This window comes from Psammomys obesus, unplaced genomic scaffold (assembly GCF_907164565.1).
Source record: "Psammomys obesus unplaced genomic scaffold, mPsaObe1.curated_primary_1811, whole genome shotgun sequence".
Lineage (NCBI taxonomy): Eukaryota > Metazoa > Chordata > Mammalia > Rodentia > Muridae > Psammomys > Psammomys obesus.
The window spans coordinates 12,657,086-12,677,546 of record NW_026592890.1 but is presented as its reverse complement, the minus strand read 5'-3'; the positions used below and the strand labels follow the sequence as shown (position 1 = coordinate 12,677,546).

Genomic DNA, 20,461 nt, shown 5'->3' with positions numbered 1-20,461 from the left:
GAAGGAAGGAAGGAAGGAAGGAAGGAAGGAAGGAAGGAAGGAAGGAAAGACCAAGTGAAATGTTTGGGGAAGACACAGAAGACCCTAACCTATTTTTGGTCTTTGCAGACTGTTCTCCTCAGGATCATCCAGAAAGGCTGGCATGTAGTTATTAAGTTCTGACTGAAGACAGTGAACCAAGTACCTGAAAATACATAAACAATTTTAATCACTTTAGCAAGTTGCACAAATAGTGTTAACACTTGTTACTATGAGACAGTCTGTATTCTTTAAGAATACTTAACACTAAAAGTAACAAAAACTGTACTCTAGAACACTTGAAACAGTTCCAGAATACAATGCTCTCAAGTCAACACACTCTCCTGTGCTTCATGGTAAGCATCTTCAATTAGGTTGAGTAAAAATCTTTAATATTAATTTTGAAAACAGAACATGCAACACATAATTCTTTCCAGAATGTGCCTCTTACTTAAATGCCATCTGAACCAAGTGTGCTAACACATCCTGGGCATCTAGTGTGATCCGACTAAGGTCTCGGTCCTGCTTGATGAAGTTGAGGAGTTCAGATGCATTTGCCATCCAGAAAGCAAGCGCTCCTGCAATGTTCTTTTGTTTCTGTGGACAGAAAACATTTCCATAAATGCAAGACATTAGAAAAATTAGAAATAAACAGGAATGCTCCTGAAAAGCTGAAGATAGACCAGTACCTTCCCATCTTCACCAGATATTTACCACAGATACCAGATACTTGCAAAGAAATTTCGGTACATGAGGAGCAATGGGAAACAAATAACCATTGCAATATCTCAGGATTTATGTACATGGACAAATTGGGCTAATTATATGTAATTTGCAGACTCAGTAGAGAATGGAGAGGTTGTGTATTCCCAAACCAAATTGTAGATTATGCATTATCTGGTAATCTGTGTAGCAGACACATATGTATCCATGGTTACCCACAGCCACCCTGATACTTGTAGTCACTGGCATCAACACCATGCAACTCAGTATCAAGTACTGATCTATCACGTCCTCTCCCGACCACATTTGCAGGCCAGGCAACCTTAGATGAGATCCAAAGAATAGGAACCAAGGATAAATAATAGAGAAGAAACAGAACTTTTGTCATTTCATATCCACACTGAAGTGCATTAAGCAGAAATTATGAAATGCTGATAAAAGTTGCACAGTTGAAAAGGATTTTAGTACTGCATGTTTCAGTTGCTGAATGAGGGTTATGAACTGCTCAGTCCAGTTTTTGTAGGATCGTATTTGTAATGGAAGCAGCATGAGAAACTCAGCTAAGCCAACACAGCTAGGATCAGCTCCCAGCAGTATGTCCTACCTGATCAACCTGGTCTACTTCCTGGAGAAAAACAGACGAGGGGAAATCAAGCAGAACGAGAGAAAGAAACTTGTAAACAATCATGATAGTTTAAAAAAATCAAAACACTAACATGAAGGTACGACATGAGGTACAACACTTAGTTATTCCCAAATTATTTGACATAAAGGGTTAGTTTCATGTTCTTACCATTGGAACAATAACTGATTTTTATAGTTTATAAAGATGATGCCATAATAAAACACAAATGAATAAAATGATCTCTTTAAAAGATAGGCAAAGGAAGGACTTCTACATACTTTAAAATGACATTGTGAGCTAAGTAAAGGAGTCCATTCCCCTGAATTAATTATGAGAGTGAGAGTGAAAAGACCAATAGAAACAATCAAAATTAAAGCCAAAATTTTAAAAATGTATAAAGAATTCATGTCACACCTATACTAAAGGGAATAATGTTTTCGACAGTAGAATCTAAATTACTACTTATTGTGGTAATTCTTTTCCACCACCAATGAGTTTACACTGAACCTATTCTGAAGTTTAAAGGCAGTAGTCAAAGTCCTCATTAGCAGACAATGAGGACAAGTTCTCAAAGGCAGTTTGGTGGTACAAATATCAGTCTAAAACAGGCATCCAAATCCACACACATGGCAAGAGACAAACAATGACTTTGAATGACAACTGAAAGGAACACTTATGTTTGTTTATATATAAAGTGATGATACCAGAATAACAAAGTATCCAGATGAAATGGCCTTCCTTTTAATCTATTCTTTAGCTTGAATAAGCCCATCAAACTCCTACTGTACTAACCACTCAAATGTGAAAGAAATATTTGTGGAAAACTTTGGCTTTTAAAAACAACTCTGAAAGTATTAAGACCATCTCAGTTTCCCTCACACTATACTGCCAGAATTTATTTTTAAATCACCAAACCATTTAACCAAAGTATTTAACACTGCACTTTCAGTTTCTTAGTTCAATAGAGGCACTGGTAAGTTAGCAAAACTTTTTAAAATCTGTAAATTTACTTATAACCTTTACAATTAAATCCTCAAATTGCCTGCAAATATAGAAAAAAAATAGTTGTGCCAATTTTATCAACTGTAGATTGTGAGTAGGTAAGGGAAACAATCAGAGATTTCTTACCAAGGCATGAGAGAATTCCACCTTAAGTGAGAGGTTTATCCTCAAGCCCATCAATCTACAGATATATATCAAAAAGACATACATACACAACCGCTCCCACCCAGCACCTCAGCAGGCTCATTAGAAAGAAGCAAGTGCCTGGCACAACCATTAAAAATCTAAGGAAGTCGACACCAGAGCCTGTGGAAAGAGAAGACGGCTATCCTCTTTGCACTGGAGAAACATTCTCGGGTTGAGATATCCATACACACCATACTGCAAGAGACTACACACTGTGTGTTTCATTTCAATAATTAAAAAAAAAAAATTTATAAAATGACCATCACCTCAGCACCTTTTCACATTTACTATGTGAAAAAAGTATAATTTTAAGGATATTTCTTATGATTACTGTTACAACATATGCAGTATCTTCATTTACTGTACAATTTACAGAAAAAAATTTAAGTTCTTATTTTCTTTCAACTTTAAAAACTATACATTTTATTTTAAAAAGAATCCCAGGCTATAGAGGTGGCAAACTTGTAACCAGACCAGAAATGTCACAGAAACTAACAAAATTGGCCACAACCCTCCCAGCAGGCTTGCTAGACTGACACTCACCTGAATGACCCCTTCCATCATGCTCACCATCTTGTTGACAACAGCTATGGCCTTATGTGTGCGCTCTGTAGGACTGATGTCGGGCCTGTGCTGGCTGGACAATACATACCGGCACGCCATGTATAATACATAAGTAGGTGACAACTTAAAATGAACTGTAGAGCTATTGGTATAGTTTATAATGGCAGATAAAAAAGAATCTTCAGCTGCAAAAAGATTTGAGAAAAGAAGAAAAATGAACAAAAAGTATGAGCCATCTGGAGAAAAACAGAACAAGAACTCACTAACAGCAGCATCTAAAATCACTTACAGCTTTCCCTGAATTCAATGCTGGCAGGCAGTGTCAGCTCAGGCCCAACAGCATCCTGAGTCCTACGAGAAAAAAAGCTGACATCATTTAAATTGCCTTAAAATGCAGTCAGTAGCTAACAATTCCACCATGCACATCTCTAAAATTGGTTTGTGTCCACATTGAGTTTTGAAGTGTAGCGTAGCAAACAGCACAGTCTCTAAGCCTCTTCTGCTACCTGTTCAAACATTCGGATGAATGGACACAGGGCTGATTCCTTGAAGTACAGACTTCTTTCGTGAGGGCATTATGACACACAATCTGGATTATTAATGAACACTGCATGCTGAAGACAGCTCAGGTAACAGTGAAAAGATACTGCTGGGAGATACCCAAGAGTCCAATCCACAGTGATCTAGAAACTAAGAAAGCATTTCCTAAGAGGTAGACAGCATTTCATCGTTCTCTACAGAGTTAAACAACTGGTAGGAATTGAAGTAGGGTCCTCTGCAAGAAAGACAGGTAGTCTTAGCCAATTAGCATGTCTTTAGCCCCTCAAGTTTTGTTTTCAATCATGCAGTAGTTCCTTTTCCAAAGCTCAAAATAAAGCATGCCTTAAAAAAAAAAAAAAAAAGTCATTCTGTCTACTCATTTTTCCTTAAGGTTATATTAATTCCAAGTACTTTCTATTACTTTACCTAAAATCACACAAATAAGAAACTATCAAAAAATCAAACTAAATAATTGGAAATATTATTTAAATTAAGAGCTAGCTAAGTACAGTACTGTGCTAGTGTTTATATATTTCCAGGTATTCAGGAGCAAATAAATTAGAAGGCTAAGGATATTTCTATTTCTTTGACAACATTCTTCAAAAGACAGTTCACTACCCAGTGGTGAGGGAAGAAAGCCAAACACTGTTTTGCCAAATTCTTCCTCAGCTGTAAACCTGTACATATGTCTGTGTATCTCCAACAGACAGAATATACCTCATGCTGTGACTATGACCATGAAACATTTGAAAGTTACCATAAAGTACTTAATAAAATTGTTAAATACTTATGAATCCATTGTAGCTCTCCTTATCTTATGGCTAATATCAAGGTCAAATACCCTTGATATATGATTAGGAACATATTATTCTAAGGTAGTTTGTTACTAAATAAAAATATAACCTTCCTTAATATTTCAACATCTTTATCACTTTAGCTCAACTTTAACAGAGATGATTAGGAGTAATTCTTAAAGCTAGAAAACTTGACAACGCCCTGCCACACATACACACACACACAAGCCTAGGAACATGTGTTCTCCCTTTCTGCAAACGTCACTGTGAATCACAGTGATTTACAATAGGTTAGAAACATTAAGTTACATATGGACTTAAGCTGAGATGGAATATCACCAACACAGGCCAATATTTCCAACGCATAACTACTTGTTAATGGCTTTAAAGTGAGACTCACTGTCTTTAAAAATATCTCACTCCACTAAGGACAGGCAGATGGTATTAAACTGCCAGGACACAAGATTACTGGACCACTCATTAGTAAGTTAATACAAATAACCAAATAAATTTTGTTTGGAAGGCTAAGAGGATAATTTAGAATAGATTTCTAAAAATTTACAGACCAACTAACTGAAATAATTCTTTTCCAACAGCAAAAAGGTTCCTTCTCCTCATTCTCACCTTTGCCAAGCATGAAAAGATAAATAATAAAAAATACTAAGGGACTGGAAAATTGATTAACAGTCCAGAGAGATCGCTGTGCAACCCTGAGGACCAGAGTTGGATCCCAACACCCACATAACACATATATGTATATACATACACACACATACACAAATAAACCTAACAAAGAAGAACAACGTAAATTAACATTAACAAACTACTATCATTTTAAAAGAAAAATTATTTCAATTAAATTATATTAGTCAAAGTGTACTCTACTCTATAATTTAACCATGAGTTTAACTTAAGAATTCAGGAAAACACTATCATTTAAACTCACGATTATTTTTATATGGCTCTTATACTAAGTGTATTATTTCTTTATTTATTTTTATTTTATTTTACTTTACTTTACTTTACTTTACTTTTACTTTACTTTACTTTACTTTACTTTACTTTACTTTACTTTACTTTATTTTTTTTTGAGACAGGGTCTTACCATAAAGTTCTGGCTGGCCCTGGAAGTGACCTTGTAGACCAGGCTGTCCTCAAACTCAAACTCATAGAGATCTGCCTACATCCAGGACTAAAGGTATACACTATCCTGGCCTGGCTGGCAGCCTCAATTTTTTTTTTTTTTTCCTTTTTTTGGTTTTTCAAAACAGGGTTTTTCTGTATAGCCCTGGCTAACCTCAAACTCCCAGAGATCTGCCTGCTTCTGCCTTCCAAGTGCTGGGATTAAAGGTATGCCCCCACCTCCAGGGTACCTTCAAAGATAAACTGTAAATTATTCATTTCACTGTTAAAACAAATTTAGTAGTGAGTTTATTTTAATTGAAAAACACTGTTGGTAATGATTAAAAAATTACTCGAAAAGATGTTTATACTTGCCTAAAATTTTAATTTTAAGCCTATTTATTAAAATGACTCAGATTTTACACTATACCAATTAAATTAAGCACTGCTAATTTCAGCACTGTCACTCTGAAAACTGTAGCAGGAATTAGAAGGTTTATGCTTCCATCCTGTCTTAATAGCAAAAAACAACATTACTTAGTGTAATTAAAACGTTTAGTATTTGCAAAACACATTAAACCTACCTTACAAAAATTTTTTCTTAAAGGAAATATTTTTTTTTTATTTTTGTTTTTTTAAGACAGGGTTTCTCTGTGCAGCCTTGGCTGTCCTTGATACACTTTGTAGACCAGGCTGGCCTTGAACTCACAGAGACCCACCTGCCTCTGCCTCCCAGAGTGCTGGGATAACACATGTATGCTACAGCACCAGGCCAGGAAATAATTTTTAATTATCTAATAATTTTGAAATAGCCACAACTATATTGATATAACAAGAACATATACTTGTTTATATGTTCTTCCTCTCTTCTTCCCACTGAGACTCATAGTCACACTTCTCCATCGCTATAGAGATACACAGCTGTGTCATTACAGTACCAACTCTTGTCGGATGTGGACACACATGCCTTTAACCTCAGGACTTGGGAGACAGAGGCAGAGGCAGGAGAATCTCTGTACCAGTTTGGCTCACATATTGAGGTCCAAGGCCAGACAAGGTTATATAAGTGAGGCCATTCTCAAACAAACAAATCAAAAAGAAAACCAATACCAACTCACCACTTCACCATGACAGATACCATAATCTATTACTCTATACCACCAAAACAAGTACAAACACAGAAAGAGAACTAACTAAATTTTATGACATCCAATAATCACACAACCGAAAAAAAGAAAAGAAAAGATCTTACATGAACAGTAAAAAACCAAAATTTAAAAAACCCTGATATTTGCTGGTAACTACATATTTCATTATTGGACTGAAGTTATTAATAATCTTGCTATACACAGTGCCCTCTGCTGGAGGATGGTAAAGTAATAAATGACTTCTTTTTTTATTTTTACTTTTTAAAAATTCATTTATTAAAGTTTATTCACTTTGTATCCCAGCTGTAGCCCTCTCCCTCACCTCCTCTCAATCCTGCCCTCCCTCTTCTCTTCTCCTGCACCTCCCACAGTCCACTAATAGGGGAGGTCCTCCTCCCCTTCCATCTGACCCTAGCCTATCATGTCTCATCAGAATTGGCTGCATTGTCTTCCTCTGCAGCCTGGTAAGGCTGCTCCCTTCCCCTCAAGGGGAGGTGATCAAAGAGCCAGCCACTGAGTTCATGTCAGAGACAGCCCCTGGTCTCCTTACTAGGGAACAATAAATGACTTCTTACAGCCTGACTGAGTTGACAATCAACTGTAACCCTAGGCAAGACATCCATTTCTGCCAACCATCAGTTCTGGAGCTCTGTTAAGAACAGAAAAAAAAATAAAAAAATAAAAATAATAATAATAAAAAAAAGCCTTCTTTAAAAACATGTCAATGTTCTACGCTCCCTGCCAACTATGCAGTTCACTCAGCATTTTCACTGACCCACTGTGGCCTCTAGGGTTCTAAGAACCACGGTGTCACTTAAGAGTAAGCAAAGAGGACACAGTCTGCTATAGCACTTAAAACAATAAATCAGAAACCATACGATAAGAGATCCTGACTTATTAAGGCAACATATTAAAAAACATAAAAGAAAACAGAAAGCAGAGAAGCTCCATGTCATAAGAAATGAAGCAACAATATAAGTAAACTAATTCACCCTCTATTTGCCTCAACAGAGAAACAAACCACATCAATGAGGGACAGGGAATGTCCTGCGTCTTCACGCACATGTTTCAGCTCTAGGCTTTTGTCTGTTTACGGAAAAAATATGTGAAGACATTTTTGTCTTTACTTCTGGAAATGAATGCAATAGCTCATGTCCTCTAGAAAAGGATCGCATATAAAACGTCCTTAAGACCTCCCTTTCTCCATATACTGCATAACCCGGCCAACTTAAAAGAGCAAGTGAAACTCAGTAGGCCTGTATCAGCATGGCAACACTGTGACAAGTAAGAAATGGAACCACTAAACATTCGATTTTTTTCTTCTGTGAAAGTTTCTCTGCAGGAGTGCTCCCTTCCCTCACAGTTAATCCAAGCAAGGTACCTGCTTTCTCTTCGGCGGTAATCCTGCTCCTGGTCCAGGCGGATCATTGGCTTTACCATCCCTCTCTCAGCTGTGCTGGAGGCAGAGGGCACCCTGTCACTGTCCAGTCGAGTAGTGCTCTGCATCGAGGGAAGCCACAGTGTTAGAATGCCTCACACAGCAGTCAACCAAGCTTTACACTTAGCACTGCAGCAGAAATCTGATGTGGGGCTGCTATGCAGGGAAGGTGAGGAGGAAACAAACCAGGTGATAATTCAGAAAGACTCAGGACACTGCGCCTAGTGTCCTGCCCAGGAGCTCACAGCAGTGAATGCAACAGCGTGAAAACACAACCATTTTGATTTTCAAAGTGCAAGAAATAAACTTTAGCAACAAAACAGAAAAACAAAATTATTTTGAAAGACTAGTCACTTTACTTCCCAAAGTTACTATGCACAAAATAGAAGTGGCCAACAAGATGGCACTATTTTAGAATTTAAAACTTTTTTTTTTAAAATAACCTTATAATCAGTGAGCAATGGCAATGGAAAATAAATTAGGACATCTTTATGTGCTTATATTCTAAAAAAACTGCTTCCAAAGTAACAGTATAATGTAGTAAGCAAAGGTATGTAAACAGACAAAAGCCTAATAGAGTTGAAACGTAAGTGAAGACAAAGGCACACATACCTCCCTATGACCTAAGTACTCTGGAAAGGGTCCAACAATTTTTAATAAGGCTAATCTACAGACTATGAATAATAGATTTTCATTTTCCTTCAATTTACCAAGCCTTCTGTGTTAAGTATACATTGTTATGAGAAAAGTTCTGCTTCACCTCTGAAGTACTTATTCATTTGTATGTGCCAAAATTCTGTTGCAGGGTGGCATTATTCAAAGCACTAGAGCACAAGAATAATTCATGAAGCAGGATCCCTGAGCTCACAGGCCACATCATCAATTAGCAAGCACAGACACTAGGTAGAAATTACAGTCACACAAAAGCCTCACGCAGAGTAATATGACTGGATGCTGCTCAAGAATGACCTCATCAGAAGGGTGGGCTAAGACAAAAAGGGGCCAATTATGTGAAAACAAAGATTAAGACCAAGTACAAGGTGAAAAGAACCTCAGATGAGAGAAGTGGGGCATACAAGAACAGAGTATAAAGGAGGGGGCAGACAACACTCTTGGAGGGCGGGAGGTCATATTGTCAGGAGTTGTATAGGGTTGAAAAGGTAAGAGAGACTCTGGCAGCAGAGCACCATGAGAATCAACTGCATGTTTCTAAATTTCAAGAGCAATGGCAACCAGCAAGGGCTGACCAGAAGCATCTGAGAGAAGCTATTGCTCACATAAAAAGCTAATGAGCAAGTCTGAGGCATCTAGAAACTTCACAGCCAGAGAAACAGGACATGAAAGCCTTCATGTAGGAGTTGTGCAAAGGAAAGAAATCAAAGGTAACTTCAGTTGGGCAGTCATGATTGGTGGTATAACTTACTAAAACAAAAATGAAGAGAAAGAATTAAATTTAAGAAAAAAAACAAAAGTCAGGTTTAATTCACCATGTTAAAAGTGAAGTACCTGTCAGTCACCAAACAGAAATCAGTCAAGCCTGAGGATTTCAGCTTGAGAGACCAGGATTAAAGGCACAGGTTAAAAGACTGTGAACAATAACAAGTGGTGTAACCCAAGGAAACATGACAAAGTCATCATGGGAACATGCATAAATACAAAAGACAGGGCCCTTGAGCTGATAGCTTAGCTCTCCAATTCTCAAGAAGTTAAGTATATATGAGAAAGCGTACCAACAATCCACCTAAAAAGAGGCACCAAGCCACGACTCAGGAAAAAGACAGGGCTGCCCTGGAAGCAGAAGGGTATGTGTCAAGCAGTGGTGATAAGTAGACACTTTTGTGACAAGAATACAGAAAACACCTTAGAGCACATGAACAGCCACCTCAGACTATGTCTTCAAGAAACTAAGTGAAGTAGCAGAATGGGGTCACGACTAGAGAAATACAGTAAGCTCAATCAGGAGATCCTGGCCAGGTGCAGCGGCACATGTGTTTAATCCCAGCACTCTGGAAGGCAGAGGCAGGTGGATCTCTGTGAGCTGGAGGCCAGCCTGGTCTACAAAGCAAGCCCAGGACAGCCAAGGCTACACAGAGAAACCCTGTCTCAAGAAAAGAAAAAAAAAAAAAAAAATCCTGTGTCATATTTTGATACTGATGAGAATGTTCCAGACTTAGTTGCATCATGGTCTCAAAAAAACCAAAACACAAAACTAACAAAAAACACATACGAAGAAGACCTCTTCACTTTAAATCTAGCTCTGACTTGCTTCAATCAATAAAAGGCGGGGGAGGAGGAGTGCTACACCACCCCTGAACCTAACTCATAAATTACCTTCAAGTTCAAGGTCAATAGAATACTACTTGACTACAAGTTGTGGCTCCTCTCATTTAAGAGTCCTCTGGAAAGAAACTGAAACAGCACAGAGAGGCAGGGTGAGTGGTCCCAGGAGTGTGCCCACTGATTCGCCTGCTAACTGACTACATTCACTTGAGGGACCAGCAGCAAGACCAATAAACCAACTGCCCTAGTAAACTCAAACCAGTTGGCATAATTATCAACAAATGAAGGAGCTGCTGTTTTAGCTCACCAAGTTTTGCAGTGATTGAAATCCAGGAGTAGATCACAGAGAGAGAAATGACTTGTCTATCAGAAACAAAGTATGACTGTTAGAGAAGGCAACAATGGATATCTAGTACTTGTATCAAGGGAGTAAGGAGCAAAAGTACATCATCCCCAGCATGATCTGGCCAATGAGGTTAGTTACACACAGAGCAGCACAGGTAACACACATACTCTATTTGAAAGAGAAAGTACTACATTCTGACCTCAGAACAAAAGGAGCAGCTAGCTACCTTTCATAATGTACCACTGCATGAACAGATATAGCAGGGCAAATAGAGGATATTGGCCAAGCTGTTTTTACAAAGCAGCTTCTGTTGTTGGGTCTCCTATTACATCGAACCCACAAGATGATCAGGTCATGAATCCAGAACTACCTACCCTGCTTGCTGGCAATGCTGTCCCACTGTGAATATCTCCTCCTAAATCAAAGGTTGTCTCCTGAACGGCTCTATTGAGATGAAAAAGAAACATAAAAATTAAATTTCAATTGATACGGTAGTACCCTTAACACAGCAAGAACAGATGAGTACTCCAATGTTCAAAGATCATTAATAAATTAACTTACTTTGGCACATAGACTTTTAAAAAATGACAGTAGATATATGAACTTTTTTATTAGGAGGTATATCAAACACTTTCATGGTCCTGTTTTTAAAACAGTATATTAATAACAAGCAACTGGGGCTGGAGAGATGGCTCTATGATTAACAGTACCAGCTGCTCTGGCAGAGGACCTGAGTTCAGTTCCCAGAACCCACATGGTAGCTCACAACCAGCTATAACTCCAGTTTCAGGAAATCTAACACTCTCTTCTGGCCTCTGTAAGTATCAGGCACACACATGATGCACACACATACATGAAGGCAAAACACACACATGTAACTAAAAAAATTTTTTTTAAATAATACAAACAAAAATCACATTTTCAACAGAAACAAAGCTAAGACAAACAAAACTATATTCTTTGGCACAAATATAGTAAATACAACACACTGGTCCTAACCTAAGGGAAAAAGGAGCCTAAAGACACCTCTAAGTCAACAAGAATAAGGCAATGGCTATTTCTGGATTGTTCTAACATCTGAGAACTATACGATTTAATTCCAAAGCTTTCTCTATAGACTGAAACAAGGAAGTAATGTATAAACTCAAGCAACTTTTCTATTAGAAATCCCTCTGTATAATTCTCAAAGAAAATAAAATATCTTGCAATGTAAAGCAATACCATGCTCTGAATAACTTCTAAGAAGTTAATGCTTTTTTAATAAAGGCTAAATAATCATTAACTTTCTACATGTAACTGTCTACAAGACATCAGTTTGGGGATTAGTAGTGTGATGATACACTACTAATGAATTATTTACATATCTAGCCATTATCCATTGAGCACCTTATGTTATTATTGTGCTCAGAATACTGAGAAAGGTATGATTCTTACAGCCAAAAGGTGGCATCTAAGTCAGTATAAAGTCACTTTGTACTTGGGCTAGATTCCTACCCACATGTGGTACTCACATCCAAATACACAAATTTAAAAAAAAAAAAATTAACACATCAAGGTGAGATGCTGGAAACACTTCCTCCACGCCACATGAAACTGCAAATGAGGATGCATAGCTATGTGCTCACACTGGAGAGAAAATGTCAACTCTGAATGATAGCCCCTGGTCCAAAGTGTCAGTTCTGTGAGGGTGACTAAATAGTGCTACGTTACGTAGGCGGACCTTTGAACCTGGGACCAGCCTGGGCTACACCGTTTAGTTCCAGACCAGGTGGGGCTACATGACAAAATCCTGTCTTGAAAAACAAAACAATAACAACAAAACAAACAAGAAAAACCAAAACAGAAGGGCAGTACAGAGAGTAGCCCAACACACTGGTTTATAGATTGGCTTATTTTTATATACTTTGGACAGAAGGTTACACTTTTAAATAGCATATAGAGTTATAGCATCTATTTTTTTCCAAAATCAATACTATATCAAGCTGTAAAATAGATAACAAATTAGCTAAACTGTGTATGTTTTGAAAATTATTACCAAAAGGAAATTTACTTAAAAAAAAAAAAAAGAAAAGAAAAAAGTTTCACATTAAGAGACCACATTGCAAGATCTCAAGAAAGCACTAGGTGGAGCTAAAATGTTTTGAAATCTTAGCTTCCTCCTTGTGTTAGTAGAGGTTTTTCAAAGGGAGATTAGAGTCAGGAAGAACTACTTCAAGGAAAGATTTTTAAATATTATTAGTAATATAGAGTGATGGTCCACAAAAGGACAGATCAACTTTAAAAGTAACTTTAATACTAGTTAGAATTCCCAATTTCAAAATTAAGTCAGAATCTTTCTACCTTTTTCCTCTAAAACAAATCCAAATTTACAATAAACTCCTAATTCATAATCTTCACTTTGATCTTTAAAAAAATATTTTACGTGGGTGAGTGCTTTGCCTGCATGCATGCACGCGCAACATGTGTGTAGTGCCAACATCAGAACCCCTAGAACTGGCTTTAAGGACAGCTAACTCAGGTGCTGGATACAAAAGTGGGGTCCTCTGCAAGAACAGCAGTTGTTCTTAAGCAATAAGCCCTATCTCCAGACTTTGATGTTTTAAAATTGAAAATAAAATGTGGGAAAACAGCAGTGAGTGAAAATGCTTGCTTGTTGCCAGCCTGATGACCTGAGCTTTATCCACAGGACCCACAGGTAGGAGAGAACCCACTCCTGAGAGACATCCTCTCACCTCCAGAAAAAGAACAGGCACACACAAATGTATGCACAAACACACAGGGAGAAAAATTCTAAAATGAAATAAACTGAAAAAATATATTTACATCTATTGAAATTACTTTATAGCCAAAACACTCTAAAATCCTTAAGTTGATCTATCAAATTCACCCGGGTTTATGTCTTGGGCCCTTGACCATCAGGCCTCCATCCATAGATCTCTTCGAAAGAGCGTGGTCCTGGATAGGGTCCACAAACTTAAACACATGTGAGGTGCCAAACTGCACTTTCATGCCACTCTGCAGCATGGTGGTTTCGGAGATGCGCTGGCCATCCACGTAGGTCTCCGCATCCATACTTCTGGGTGTCACAGTGACCACTCCATCCATATTAGTGAGATCACAATGGTGGGGCTGAATTCCTGGACCAAACAACTAAAAAAAAAAAAAAGAAAAGAAAAGAAAAGAAAAAGAAGAACAAAACAAAACAAAACCAAAAACAGTTCCATCATGAAGTACAAATATTTAAAAACTGTAAGTTCTACTATGATAGTCTAAAAAGCCCTAGACTTTTAGTTTTCTTAAGTGTATTTCTCTCTAATAATGTAAAACAATGTCAAAATAGTTGGACAATTTTAACATCTAAGAACCTGTTTTCAAGTATATTATGTTCTGCTTTTTGAATCACATGATGGGCTGGGGAAGAAGTGCAGTAATTTGTATAAAGCCATCGATTCCAACCCCAGGACCCCCACTTCCTCCACTCCCCCCCCCACGCATACTCACAAAAAGTATATGATCTTAAATATTAACTAGGTAATGAATAGATGAATCTACATAGAAAATAATTTTTAAATCGTACTTGTATTTAACTACTGTGCTAAGAACTAATGAATCAAAACCAAAAACTTAAGCATTTCACTTCTATACAGAAACAAGAAGTAAAGGGCAAAGGTAATTTGGCCAAGTTTGATGTGAAATTCTGACTTTTCTTCTTCAGATTTTTTTTTTTTTTTTTTTTTTTTTGGTCACACTTTGTTGTATGTTCTTAAGAAAGGTGCGAGCTAGGCACAGTGGTAGGACCTTTCCCATTTTATCTCCATCAACCTAAAACAGACATATAAAACTCTTGTTAGCACCTTGACTTTCTAAACAGAAGTAAACAGTCAGGGAAGAATGTTACAAGCAGTCCACCTTTCTGTGGGTACATTTTAGACACAAACACATCATGTTCCCTCCACACTAACGCAGAGAAAAGTGATTCAGAAAAGATGAATGACTTATAGTTAAACACAAGATCTACCGTGTTCATTCATTTATTTGTGGCTGCTTCCTTGGTATTTGCTTATTAAATACTGAAAAGAGGAACTACAGTAAAAGGCTTAGACAGCAGACATGATCAAGTACCTGGATAGAATTGTCCTCGAACTTCTCTGTCCCAACTTCAGTCACACTTAATTGCAGGCGGTATAACTTGGGCTTGTCTCTGGAGTCAGAGCCATCTATGAGAAGGAAAGAAGCACAGAGCTCCACTGTTAAGTCTAAGGTTATGTTTACCTTACTGAGGAGAGCACAGCTTTACGTCTCAGGATTTCTTTCCAAGGCGTCTCCACATCATACAACTTAAATAGATACAGAAGCCAACCAGCTTCTGTTGAGTGTCATTAACTCCAATGCCTTCTAATTACTTGTTTTTCACAGCACACTCCCCTAGGTCTCCCCCCAGTGACTCTGAGGATAGAGTTGTGTTGAGTAAGACCACTTAAGCTACTACTGCAGCCCAGTGACTCTGTAGGACAAACGCACCATGTCCACCATGTTCACAGCACAACAAAGCTGGAGGGCATAGCTGTGCTTTGACAGAGCAACCCTCCAGTCGACCCAGACCTCCTGAAGCAGTCCAAAGAGTGAGTCTCGAATGATTCCAATGTCTACCACTGATAAGAAAGGCCAATGAAGTGCTTAACTCCCATGGAAACAAACAGGGTGAAAGACAGAAAGAAAAAATGTTTTTGCTTTTTAATTTTTTAATTAGTTCTTTGAGAATGTCATACATGTTTTGATCATATTCACATCATACCTCCAACTCCTCTAGATCTATTCTGCTTTTGTTTCTACCCAACTTTGTGTCCTTTAAAAAAAAAATTGTGGAATGTAACTGCCAGAAGCCTGACTCTGACGGGTAAGGGGCAAAAGGAGGAAGCAGCACTGTTCACCCACTCTATCCATCCCATCTGTAGAAATGGTGCTCACTGAAGACCCTGTTTTGTTTTCAAAGCTAACTAACATATGACAAAAGTGACCCTCACAGAAGTGTGTGCAATCCCGGGCTTCTACCACAGCTACAACACTCAGTGCAAGTTGCAAAGGTTTCCTTAAAAAAGTAACAGAGGGGCTGGAGAGATGGCTCAGAGGTTAAGAGCACTGGCTGTTCTTCCCAAGGTCCTGAGTTCAATTCCTAGCAACCACATGGTGCTCATAACCATCTGTAGTGATATCTGGTGTGCTCTTCCGGGGTACAGGTGTACACTCTGACAGAACATTGTCTGCATAGCAAATAAATAATTTTTAAAAAGTGAGCGAGTCTCCACAGTCTGTTTCATGACTGGGCAAGTGATTTTCAGCCACTGGAATCAGATGTTAGCTATGAGAGGTTCAGAAGTTTGGAGGGCTGTGATGTGTACACAAAGAAGTCTCTCAGCTTTGATGTGGTCTGAACTCTTACAAACAAGAGACACCATGAATACCTAAGTTCTCTACAACTGACTTTAGTTTTAGGGTATACAAAATAACAACCTACTGATATTTTCTATTTCTGAAATATTATCAAAATCTATAACATCTAGGTAAAGATGAGACCAGGCTATGTCTGAGACATATATGCCTAATATGGATCTCCCCAAAATGGACTATCTGTGCTGTTTCCTTTTATACTGGAATAGTTTTCATCTCTAATTGTTCTCATAAACTGAGTGTGAATGAGACATCAAAATCACAAAAGCTAAACATTGTAGTATATGATTAATATCAGCACTTTGGAGGCTAACTCTGAAGGAAACAAGCTTAAAGCCAGCTATACATTAAGTTTGGTTTTGTCTCAAAAACAAAACCAAAGCTTTGTGGACTTTTCCTGGACATAGACTCCTCCCCTCCTGGAATGTTTACTATTGTGTTTCCTTGATTGTCATGGGCAAGTAAAAAACTGCCTTTCCTACCTTCTAATCTTATATTAGAAAGATTCTCACTAAATAGGCCCCCATCAGTTCCAAGCTCCTTGGTAGCTAGGCCACACTGGCCTTCTTTAATAATTAATATTCTAGAGCAAACAGCTATACTAAGAGTGAAAGGGTAATGCAATACAGTCACACAAACTACACAAATGAATTACAAAGAACACAATAAGTAACCATGTGAGTTAAAGCCACAAGAACATGAAAGACATGTCTACTAGGAGCAGTATTTACATCAGCATTCTTCTGCAACTAACAAATGGACACTATACATTTTGACACCAACAGATTCAGGGCTTCTTTCCCAGTCTCTCCTTTCTTAATACTTCACTGTAACAGAAAACCAGAAACAAACTTGTGTAGAGAACAGAGAACCTAATGGCTACAGGACCAGTGGGTGACAGAGCATCTAGTCCAAGCAGAGGGAGTCTGGCAAGTGAGGATGGCTGGAAGAGCTTGTTGCCTCCGACCTCTCTTCCCATGGCAGCCCACCTCCAGCTCTGGCCTAGAAGCTGATGATCATAAGCAGGAATGTTATGGGTGTTCCCTCAACCTCCATTCCAAATGTCCCCAACTCCAAGGAGCAGTCTATACAGTCCAATTGTCCACAGCACCTGAATGCCTCTCCAGTGGAAAGTTAGGAGCACTACAGGCCGGCTGCAAGCAGACCCATGGCAGACACAACATGCTACTGAACCCCTAGCCAAGTTTCATAATGGAATTTTCCCCAGATTCTGTGATATTCACATAAATTTAATACACTGTGTATCATGGGGATGGAACCTATGTTTAAATACGAATTCCATGACCATCTAACATGCAACAAAACACACATATTTGGGGTACCTGGGTAATAACAACATCAATTATGAGACCACCCATTACAAAGCCCACTTTCTCTTCTGGCTTCACATCAGCACTTAAGTGAGGGATGCTTAGCCTGTTCTCTAAGCATGAAAGGGACACTGACCAAGACACAATCCAAAAGCACTTTAAGGTCCTTTACTTGCAGTCCACAACTCTGTACTCAATCCTCTGTCTGTATTCACTTCCCAGAGGGAACTTGGGAAACAAAAGTAGAAAACAAAACAAACAGTGAAACAAAAACAAAAAAGACCAAGCTTCCAGTAAACTGTCTGGGTTCTGGACATGGAACTCCAAGGTATGACTAGAAAGACTGTGTGTTAACACTTCTTACACATACAGCGTCTGCTCAGTAACCAATGTTCATCCAAGAGGTTCTGTTAGTGCCCCAATTACAAAAGTAGTATTAACATTGCATTACCTTCGTAAGTGTGATAGCTGTAGTAGGCAAAGTGATTCCTTCTCCCTGGGATTAAGAGACATGCCAGGACCCAGGTGAAGGCAGCATCAGCAGGACAGAGACCATGCAGAACAGGTGGGAGAGGGAAGGAGGAGAAGAGACGCAAGGGTGAGGTCAGTGAGATGTTTCAAAGGAAGAAATGGCATATTTTACCCACTAGCATTTCAAAGCTGTGCAGAAAAGACTAGAGTAGACCCGTCAGTGTTTTAGAAACCAGTGCAGACTGTTAAGGAAAACAGCAGGACAATAGGTGAGTCACCAAGCAGCAGGACAGCTTGTGTTAACTAACAGTGAGTTAACCTGACAGAAGGTTACCACCCCACTTGGCTGGCTCCTTCTGTTTAAAGGACACATTCAAATCCAATACACATGAAAATCAGCACCCTGGCTTCCATTCTTCTCTAATACTGTAAACATACCTGCACCTCAAAGAACTCCTGCCAATACCTACAGGTCCTCCACACTGAGAGCAGATATTTGACTGACAATGTGCCTAGTGGAAATATAGTCCTTATCCACCCATAACATATCAATATGCATCAATAATTCTCATAATGGAAAATACCCACTTGGCATACTGATCTAAAAGGTATCATAACATACTCTGATGCAAGAAAGACCTTATGATAGCACTCAAGCCTGCCACCAAACCCAGTACCTTTATGACAAAAGTAATGTTTCCTCATCTTGGATATGAAGGCAGCTCTTACCAGCAGCCCAGAGAACTTGGAAGGGAGTATAGACATGGAGAGTCACTGAAACTGAACTGTGTTCATCACAGCATTAGGGACAGTCTTACTCATCTTCATAAGATTTGTCTATAAAAGGAGTTCAATAAATGTTGTGCTAAGAAACACACAAGTAAATATGTAATTATGTTGTTGCTAGTATGTGATGAAAAGGAGTACAGAACTGCTCTTTATTCAGGGGCTATCATCTTTTAAAAACAAAACAAAATATTCCATGCATTTGATTATCTGAGCGACAAGTAAAAGCTAAGCAAAATGGAAGCACTCATTAGAATCCAAGGTTTGGGTTTAATCTGTGCTGTTGCCAACCTGTCTCTAAGACCTGGAATAATGTCTGATATATCCTCCCTGTTATCTACCAAAATCGAAAGTAGTAAAAAATATACTATACATTTAAAACTTACTGTCAACTGCCAACAACTATAACTCTTTATAGGTTCTACAACTGACATAACATTTTAAGGACAGACCCATACTTGAAAAAGAGCCTAACATTTTTCAGTTAAAAAAACAAATGGCATTTTCACTGGTGCGTTGCTCTTCTTTCCTTCAGATAAACAAACACTCCTTACATTACAGACAGTAACACAAGGATGTCTCCAATTTGCAGTGAAAACACAAAACTTCAAATGGGCTTTTCCTGGTCAAAGAACTGAGGTCAAAGCAGCACTACTAAACACTTCACAAGATGCTTAGCAATGAACACAGGTCCTCCAGCATAACTAAACATGCACTACTACCCTAGAACAACACTGTCTGCTCTGCATCGATGTAACTCACTATCTCCTAAGACTGTTGAATCACAAAGAACATATCTAATCTCTAGTTAATTATAATAGCCAGCTGGGAGAAACTGAAACAACCTTAGAAATGAAAGTGAACATTGGAAACCAAAGGAAGGAGGAAAAAAAATCTGCCCAAAGAACCACATAGTATATATGAATTCTATTTTATGCTGTTTTTCTGTGACTAACTGGCTTTTATTTTAGTTCCTAACTAGAAAGAAGCAGGTGAAATATCTTCATAGTATTTAGTAATACAGGTAACATAATGCCATTTTAACTAAATTAGAATTATGTCATTTTGGCTAACTGCTAAATATATAACATATAGAGCACATATATGTAAATACATTCTACATGAGGGATGTGTGTATATATCAACACTTAAAGAATATCAGAGTATCTGTCTACTTGATGACTAACTTATAACAACTTTAGCTTGCAAGAATTCTATAAGTGCTATAATTAGAAGATTAATATGAAAATAAACTTATGTTATTTTAAAACAGCTTTCTAGTTACTAAGATAGATTTCAAAGACATTCTGTTAAATCTAATGACATTCCTTTTGAACACCGTGTGTGCGTGTGTGTAAACAAACAATAGTACAATCTCTCCTTCTCTCACATATATTATATATACAGATTGACTCCAGGAAGAGTAAATTTCAATTTGTTTCTAGTACATTTATTAAAGTTACTTTGGAAAAGTTTTCTTAAAAGGAACTATCTAAAACTTTTAAATGCTACTTATTACTTTAAAGCTTGTGTTATATTTATTTTTGTTCATGTAGACTTTATTTTTGTGCATGAAGTAATATATTCTGTAGCCTGAGGTTTTGGGTTTGTTTGGTTGGGTTTTTTTTTTAGTTTTATG

At 38.0% G+C, this 20,461-nt stretch overlaps 1 protein-coding gene across 11 annotated transcripts in view; it reads right to left on the bottom strand.

Moving 5' to 3' along the window:
• The window catches only part of Afdn (afadin, adherens junction formation factor), a 122,655-nt gene that overhangs the window by 48,509 nt on the left and 53,685 nt on the right, over positions 1 to 20,461 (bottom strand). For 7 of the 11 annotated variants that reach the window (XM_055616089.1, XM_055616092.1, XM_055616090.1 and 4 more), the window contains exons 9-17: positions 14,909 to 15,003; positions 13,674 to 13,936; positions 11,161 to 11,230; positions 8,104 to 8,222; positions 3,408 to 3,469; positions 3,098 to 3,303; positions 1,346 to 1,366; positions 470 to 615; positions 90 to 184 (exon numbers count right to left, since the gene is read on the bottom strand). In XM_055616089.1, the coding sequence (XP_055472064.1) occupies positions 90 to 184; positions 470 to 615; positions 1,346 to 1,366; positions 3,098 to 3,303; positions 3,408 to 3,469; positions 8,104 to 8,222; positions 11,161 to 11,230; positions 13,674 to 13,936; positions 14,909 to 15,003 (1,077 nt within the window). Of the gene's footprint in view, positions 1 to 89; positions 185 to 469; positions 616 to 1,345; positions 1,367 to 3,097; positions 3,304 to 3,407; positions 3,470 to 8,103; positions 8,223 to 11,160; positions 11,231 to 13,673; positions 13,937 to 14,908; positions 15,004 to 18,016; positions 18,062 to 20,461 lie in introns of all 11 variants that reach the window. The other 4 variants (XM_055616097.1, XM_055616098.1, XM_055616096.1 and 1 more) reach the window with 3 other exon arrangements.